This window comes from Cariama cristata, unplaced genomic scaffold, assembly GCF_000690535.1.
Source record: "Cariama cristata isolate BGI_N322 unplaced genomic scaffold, ASM69053v1 scaffold41384, whole genome shotgun sequence".
Classification (NCBI taxonomy): domain Eukaryota; kingdom Metazoa; phylum Chordata; class Aves; order Cariamiformes; family Cariamidae; genus Cariama; species Cariama cristata.
The window spans coordinates 1-8553 of record NW_009615423.1 but is presented as its reverse complement, the minus strand read 5'-3'; the positions used below and the strand labels follow the sequence as shown (position 1 = coordinate 8553).

The following is an 8553-nucleotide window of genomic DNA, read 5'->3' as shown; positions in this document are numbered from 1 at the left end:
TTCCAGCCCAAATGATTCTATGATTCCTATTTTCACTATCTTTATTTGAAGTTTTCTAATATTTTCTACATAAAGGTGAGACTAACTTCTTCTGTTTCCCAAACACTACAAGAAAGGGAAGAATAATGTCTATGAGTCTACCTGAGATAAAAGGAAATCCTGCAGTTCTTGCTCTTGATGGGACAACGTAATAACTCTTCCATCTCTATGCACAACTCTGATCTGTTCAACTCCGATGTTCAGCTGTAGCTGAATGGATCTTTGAAGACAAGATGCATATTTATTCAAAACGCATTACAACACTTAAGAAAACAGAAAACCAAAAGCACAGAATCTCTCCCATTCACTGACAAGAACTCTAAGATGAGGGTGGTGCAAAGCTTATAGAATACGACAGCAACTCCAACCATTTCAGCTTCATCGCTCACCACAACAGCTCCCTCTGTATTGCATGGGACATATTCTGTGGCGTGTTCCCAGACCTGGTCCACTGCTTGTTCAGGTCAAGGAACTTCCTGAGGTGCCTCACAGCTCCCTGCCTGCCATCGTGCCCAAGTTTCCTTCCAGAGGTGCAGGGGAAAGTGGTGCGTACTCAGGGCCTGTTCTATCCTACGGCCAAGACTTGGGCAGCATGTGTCCTTTGGAACCCAGGCTGCAAATTGCACCAACAACCGCAGTCTGCTCCACACTGTGGACATAGCCAGAGAGGACTGCTCAAAATGGAAAAATCAACTGGGTCAGCCACTGTCAATGCATTAGTTAATTCGCTGAGGCCAGCACGCAGACATTCATTTCTGGAACATGAATTCTCTTATTTCTATGACAGTGTGCATAACTAGTAGCATGAATTACATGAGTTCCACATTTTGGTACTTACACAACCAAGATAACACTGAGCGCTGATTAGCTCTCCATGACCAGACTGGAAATTTAGAATCCAGCACATACAAACATACTTTATATTCAGCTATCTCTATCCAAAGTAAATCACCCATAAATGGGCACTTTCACCTTCAATTAATGACTTACTAAGTTTCTTCATTAAAGTGTAAATTGGGTGAAAAGTTTTCTTAGGATGGCTGTACTCCCCGAACTCAGAAAAACAAACACTCGCACACAAGTAACAGGGTCCTACTTGTCAGGCTGAAGAGAATCTAAACCTGTAAAACACAACTTAAATACACTCTGCCATTGCTGCATGCTTCTACAACTAAAAAGATACATACATTTTCATACTTACTTGCATATTTGTTCGTATCCTTGAGAAGTTATTAGAACCTTAACGCTGGATTCGTAAACATCATTTATATTGGACCAATGGGCCTGAATCTGAGGATCCTCAATACGACTAGCCAGACTGTCAATGGTTCGAGCAGTTCTAGAAGATAAAGACATATTCCACACACAATAATCTGGACAGTTTGTACTGTTATCATGTTTAAAGGAAATGAGTAGGTTATTTGTTTGAGTGGGTTTTCTGTAGGACATTTAGGAGGAAAAAAAACCCAAAACAAGCCAAATTTACCAGAACCATGCGGATCAAAGTTCCATTTCAGCACCATTCTGGTACACTGGTACAAGTGTAAACACTTGTTTACTCTGTACATTTCACATACATTCTGCAGTAGTATTAAAGTGGTATTACTCGGTATCGGCTACTGCACATCAAAGTTCTAAAAAAGATTTATGCAGTTTAAAAAAAGTAGGGACAATTATAAACAGCCTATGTCATAACTGTCACAGAGATCTCAAATCTGATTTATTTTTTTTTTTAAACTAGCTGAGTGTGGTTTGCTCATATTTCATGGTATGTTATTGGTTCTTAGTACTTAAAAATAAAGATTATTTTAACAGTGAAGGAAGAAGTAGCTACTTTTAAGAACACTGAAAAGAAGATCAATTGTAGTCTACATAATGGTACATTTTATTGTAACTTTAACAAGAATAGCTTGTGACATACCTGCGTCTCAAAAAGATATGTTTTGCTTGCTTTATTATCTTTTCCAGAAGTCCTTCATTCGACTGTAAAGTACTGATATCATTTTTATCAAAAGCCTGGGGTCCCGCAAGTCTCATTCTCTTATGGCCAAAAGGTGCACTAGCTGGATGTGGCATCACTGTTGAGCTCAGGGTTTGCTTGTGACACTGCAGCAAACAACAGATGTTATAAAAGGAAGTGACCAAATTATGTATCTGCAAGAAATAATAAGTATGCTACAATATGCTGCTTCACATCAGGTTTTTTAAGTGTACATAGTTTCAAAAAGTGCAACTTCTTTACTTTATAAACTTGACAGCAATTTAAAGCCAGCTTTACTCTCATACTTTGCCTCCCCTGTTTATGCAGGTCTTTCAAACCTTATGGAAAGTGATTTTTAAAAAAAAAGTGATAGCTAACAAAAATTTGGTAGTACGACAGTAGCTCCTACTACTAAGTCTGCCTTGTATACATCTCTGGAGACAGACAGAACGGTCAAAGAAAAATAAAGGAAGCATTTTATTGATTAAAAAAATTGAGGTACAAAAAGATTTAGCAACCTGTTCAAAGTCAAGAAAGGAAATTCACAACAGAGCTGGGCACTCAGCCAAAGCTTCGTGAAACCTAATTCAGCATTTAAAACACTGCATTATTCCACACAACTGCATGACTTGCAGAGCCATGCTCGAAGTAGATCAACACTCTCTGGAACACAGTTTCACAACTGCTTTAACATCTAAAATTGTGCTCCTTTCCTGAACATACGCAACCTCAACCTTCTACCCCAGGTCATTCTGCTAGATTGTACAACAAAAACACTGAAGCAGCGAAAGGGACCTCAAAAGACATGAAGTTATTATGGTAATTGATTGTTCTTTCTTCGTGGGAGTACGGTCCGAGCAGATGCTCAACTTGGAATACCTGACAAGCACTAATTAGACACAAAGAAAAAAGGGAGACTGATGAGCTATACTGGAAAAACCTCGCAGGGCTTTTCTCAAGTAAGGAGATGGGTCTGAGGTTCAGTAAAGAATTAGCGTTCCATGAAAGCACTGGCCGGAACTCCCTAACCACCTATACATGCTGTAACTGAAGGGTAGGTTGCCTTACACAAATGGATAGGAAGTGTCTGGCCTCTAGTGGCACTCTGTTGTTACCACAGTGCTGCACACTATGTAGGAGACCAAACAAAAACCCAAAAACTCTTCAGTACTTGACCATAAATGCATTACCTCTCTGATAAGTTGATGCAAATTATGTTCCAGAACATAAAGATGATCCTCTGGATTCTGTTTTTCAGAAGCAGACTTTTGTGATTTTTTGTCATTTGAGGAATGACACAGAGAAATAGACAACTGCAAACCTGTACAAAGCAGATTAAAAAAAAAAAGGACATTGACAATTTTCAAGAAGGCTACTGAGAACTGCTTTTCTTCACGCTTTATAGTCAGTAGTTTTAGAACTAGCTTTCACTGTATCACAGAAAAATCAAATAATGATGTTGGACAGCACAGCACCAAAGCCAAGTAAGGCCTGCTACTCACTGAAGTGTTGACAGGCCAACTATTAACTCACTAGCTGCATTTCACACCAATTTCTGTGATTCAATCCCACACAAAATGAAGAGTCCCCCAGGACCCCATTCCTTCTCCAAAGAAGGAATGATTTACCATCATGTAAGTTTTAAGCAATCCAGAAACTTATTCTTCACATGATATAATCAGTTGTGTACCCCTTGTAAGAACAGAGGATTCACCAGTTGGTTCTGAGTCATCTTCATGCTGTTTAATTATGCTCACTGAAGAGTATTAGCCTCTGTTCTTCTCAAGACCCATTAACTCAAGTCTCAAATTTCACCTGCATGCAATCCAAGAGCAATGACTTCTTCACATGATATAATCAGTTGTGTACCCCTTGTAAGAACAGAGGATTCACCAGTTGGTTCTGAGTCATCTTCATGCTGTTTAATTATGCTCACTGAAGAGTATTAGCCTCTGTTCTTCTCAAGACCCATTAACTCAAATTTCACCTGCATGCAATCCAACAGCAATGACTTATGCACAGCTCCGAACTCCAATGTGCACATGGCATTACAGTTGAGAGCTTTAAGTGCTACTGACAAAAAACACAATCACAAAGAAAAACAATCCAAAATCCACACAATAAAATATTAATAAATTGGAAACAAAAGTGCATTGGTTGAATGTTTCTATAATTAGCAAAATTCAAATTCTGGGAAATTCTGTTTTTCAAAACCTTTGAAAAACAAGGAAATTACTTTCTTTTTTTTTTTAAGAACAGAGCATTAAAGAAGTCACATCAATCAGAATTTCACTTCATGTTTAAGCAAATATCACAGGTTAAGAAGTCTTAAAAAGTTTCCTACCTGGGAAAGGCTGGGAGATTATCTGATTTTTCACAACAATGTGAGGAATTTGTGATTTAATTTGAACAGCTTCTCGTGACAGCTGCGCAAAGATTTCTTTACATAAAAGAACATTCTGTGCTGTCTCCAACTTTGTCTGCCAGTGTGGAGAACCTGAAAAACATAAGTCAATCTTTACCGAAGGAAAGAATAAAGAGAAGCTACCTTTTTGTTCAGATATCAGATACTGTGCAGTAGCTATGAGTATCACTAAAATATGGTAGTCATTATCTGCTATCCAAATTGAGTATTTTCAGAATTTTATCTCAGTTAAGGAACCAGTTTAAGGTAACACGAATGCATTTTACTTCGATTTCACATATATTACATTGTGAACTGCAACTCTCTTCTCGAACTGCCTGTTACATTCCCAGGCCTTCTGTGAACTCTGCTTACGAACCTCTGCTTCTTAAGTTGCAATTTACTTTCAATGATACGTCTAGCTTTATTAAATTCACTCTACCATGAACCACCAAATAATGTTAAGTTCATGCATGTGCTTTCACAGGATTTACAGGCTCAAAATTCTTGGAAGATTCTGGCCTGAGTAAGCACACAAGCTCTATACTCTACCCTGAATACCATATAAAACATCTACGTAGTACAGCATCCTGTCTGCATCCAAGACAGCAGAAGCATCTGAGTCACAAACCACTGTGAAATAAAATCCTGCCAGTTCTTTTTAATCCTAAAGACTAAAGGATCAATTTTTAATCCCAAAGGTTTAGTTTCACATACTGGCACCTATCAAATGAACTAATGTACTATCTGTGAGGTGAGCTGTTGGTAATTAATGCATATACTGCCAGCACAGTTTCATATCCAGAGAAAACATATGAGCTGCAGAAACAAATGATGCATTTTGGGCAAAGTTAAGAGTGAACAGTCAGTCATTCAGTTCTGTTGAACTAATGGGATGTTACTGGCTGAAACACAGTACCTTGGTTCATCAGTTATGTGCTCAAACTTTTAATGACTAACAAAAGGCACTCCAAAATACTTAAAATACAATCCTAGTAATTTTGTTTCAGAAATTGAGCAAACACATACAAAAAACGGAGGGAGTATGGTTTGAAAGCATCATGTCTCCAAAGCCCAAGCAGCACCTAAACAGAAAATTTCAGTTTAAATGACAATATTTTTGTTTGCTCTTCTTTCAAGCTGTATGCCAAAATTTTGAATTAAACATCACATGCAAACCTGTTTCTTGAGAACATGCTCAAAACCCAACATATAGCTAGCTATACCTGGTTTTGATTTTGGCATAGGTCTTTTAAAGAGATTGACTGTCCCAAGGTCACCAATGTCTGGAGCTTGTTTCTGAATAGAAACCTAGGCAAAAGAGAACATTATTTGATGTTTGTTCTTTGTTGCAAGCATACCAATACCAAAACAAAATCTAATCTACATTATTAAAGTTTCTCTGGCAAACCTTGATATAGGCTGATCCCTCTAAATCGCTTGGAATTTGAACATCTAAAGGACAGTAATCCTCAGGTATCTTTTTATCCAGGTCAATGTCAGTGTTCTTTATCACCTCAAATGTGCCATGATGAAGAAAAAGGGAGCCTAAGAAAGGAAGGACAAAGACATACGTATTATATAAAAAACATCTTCTGCAAGTAACAAAGCTCGTATCTCTGTTTTGGAAGAGTTTGTACTTCTAAGTCTCCAAACCTCCATAGTTGAACTTGACTCAAATTTCTTACTGACTTCTTAAAAAAACAGGTAAATTAGAAAGCTCCCCTCAGCACAGCGGCATCTCAGCCCTCCAGTGTGTGCTGTGTAATATTTCACAGCAAGTTAGCAAGTAGTATTTAATAATTACAGCAGAAAACCAACAGTGTTTCAAAATGGTATCAGTAGATGCAGGGAAGGAAAAAAAAAAAGGGTATTTGGTTAAAACAAGACAAAAAAATTACCTGCCCAAAGTTTTGCAAGCAAGTAGCTTAAGGTGTAACACCCTTACTGATTTAAAGGAATGCTGATGATGTTTGGCTTGCAGTCTTAAAACTATGACAAAGTTCTGCCTGTAAAAAACAACTGGACAGCCAGTCGTTCAGGTGGGACTGATAAAAGCAGATGCCCACACCTGTCCTAGCTGCAGCCCTTTTACATCCAGGGCACGGTTCATCTAGTTTAGGATAAATCATTTAAAAAGAGACACATCCTGGGTTACATCGACAGCTTCTTCATGAACACAAGATGAATAACCCTAAGTTTGTCCTTCCTCTCTTTCACTGATGACAACAGAAGTCCAACATAACCAGTTCAGATATCTACTCTGTATCTACGTCTTAAGTTTGGTGAGATTTTATATTCAACTCTTTCACTCCATAATTAGCTCGAGAACTCTGGGCTGGTTACGCTCTCTTACTGTAATCCATGAAATAATGCATATTCTCAGTATCATTTCTCACAAGTGTAGGAATAATAAATATAATAAATCTATCTTTGATGACGCTCTTTAGTTATACAGTTTAGTTTTAGGCAGTCATCCGAGGAGTAGGGAGTTAGATGTGATGATCCTTATGAGTCATAGAATCATGGAATGGTTTGGTGGGAAGAGACCTTAAAGATCATCTGGTTCAACCCCCCTGCCACGGGCAGGGACACCTTCCACCAGACCAGGTTGCCCAAAACCCCATCCAACCTGGCCTTGAACACGTGAGTCCCTTCCAGCCTGAGATATTCTATGATCTTTGCTCAGAGGAAAATGCAACATGCTCCTCTTTTGTGGTTAGTTTTTTTTTTTAAAAAGTGTTTTACAGACCAAATATAGATAAAACTCAAAGATTTACAAGGTCTAGCTGTCAACTGATCAACTACATTGTCAATGCAGAATTGTTTCTGTGAAGCAATCTTTACTAGAATCCTACACAGTTAGCCCTTAAAAGTAATTTTCTAGGTTCAGGGTGGCACGATATTTTTCCTGATAACAAAACCAGTTTCCTTCTTTTATAATCCTGTCTCATAATTACAATAAACTTCTATTAAATTGTATTATTTATTATTATAGATATTCCCTCTGTTTTTCCAGTTACAAAGAAAAATTAATAAAATACAAATATCCATTCTTGAGAGAAACAAAAGACCCTACTGTTCACCTGCACTTCTGTAGCTCAGATCACCAAGAATTTTGTCTCCCACTTTTCTCAGCTTCCAGTGTTGCCTCAGTCTTAGCAGTTCAGAGTTGAAGTCTCTTTGACGCTTATTTTCCTGGTTTTCTGCAACCGATTTGGATAACCTTTCTGCACCTTTCAACAGGATTTGAGCTGCTCCAGCCAATGATTTCTTTTTTGAAATCAACTGTAGAAACTGAGGATTCTAGTAACAAAAAAGAGAGAAAAAGCTACTTTCATCTTAATTCTCAAAAAATTACTATTAGTGGAAAGTAACTGACAGTGACCGATAACTTGGTTTTGCTGGATTTTCAGTAACTTATTTAGAATTACTTTCATGCTAGCATTACATAGCCACCAAGTAGCATTTTCACTTTCAGCTTCAGCAAAGAGGCCTTTGAAATCAGCCTCACCTCCCATTCTCAGCATTAACCTTGACCTTACGATGTACCAGCATATCACAAGAAACTTTTTACTAAACCTTGCATGTATCACACATGAAAAAATCCAGTAAAATAAAATCTTTAGTATAAAGCCATACAAACTACACAGCTAGGTACAATATACCTGTTTTGGAGGAAGGGGATCCTGCACTACTGGATCTAGAGTCATGAACTTCTTATCCTTCACAATGCTAAGAACATCATACAAGACACACATCTCAGTCAAGGCGCTTCTTAAGTTGTTCCTCACAGAATCCCAAGGCCAGAGGGATGGCTGAAACTTTACCAACCCTACAAATAAAAAAAAAAGAAGGGAAAACAAAGGATTGTAAAAAGACACAGTGCAACGCTCATTCTTATACCACAGAGGAGCCATAAGGGCATCAAATACAACATAACAGCATGATATCTGGATGTATGCTTTTCCACTCTACCACTCTAATTTACCGGGATTCGGTCACGAATATCCTGACCCGATTCACGGCCAAGCATGGGAATCCACGGGGAAAGGCAAGCCAGGCCCAAACGCCCGTGGGGCTGCAGGCCTCCATCAGCTCGGGCTCTGGGCCGGCTGACAGGGAGCTG

General features: G+C 38.4%; 1 protein-coding gene across 1 annotated transcript; it reads right to left on the bottom strand.

Annotated features, from left to right (window-relative positions):
* Positions 1 to 141: 141 nt before the first annotated feature.
* MED17 (mediator complex subunit 17) lies at positions 142 to 8255 on the bottom strand (the record flags this gene model as incomplete). Its single annotated transcript, XM_009699781.1, has 9 exons — positions 8093 to 8255; positions 7511 to 7730; positions 5836 to 5972; positions 5651 to 5735; positions 4365 to 4517; positions 3211 to 3341; positions 1961 to 2145; positions 1241 to 1378; positions 142 to 259 (listed from the first exon to the last, which is right to left on the bottom strand). Coding segments are annotated over exons 1-9 (1260 nt in total), but the record flags the coding sequence as incomplete, so codon positions are not given.
* Between the last annotated feature and the right edge of the window lie 298 nt (positions 8256 to 8553).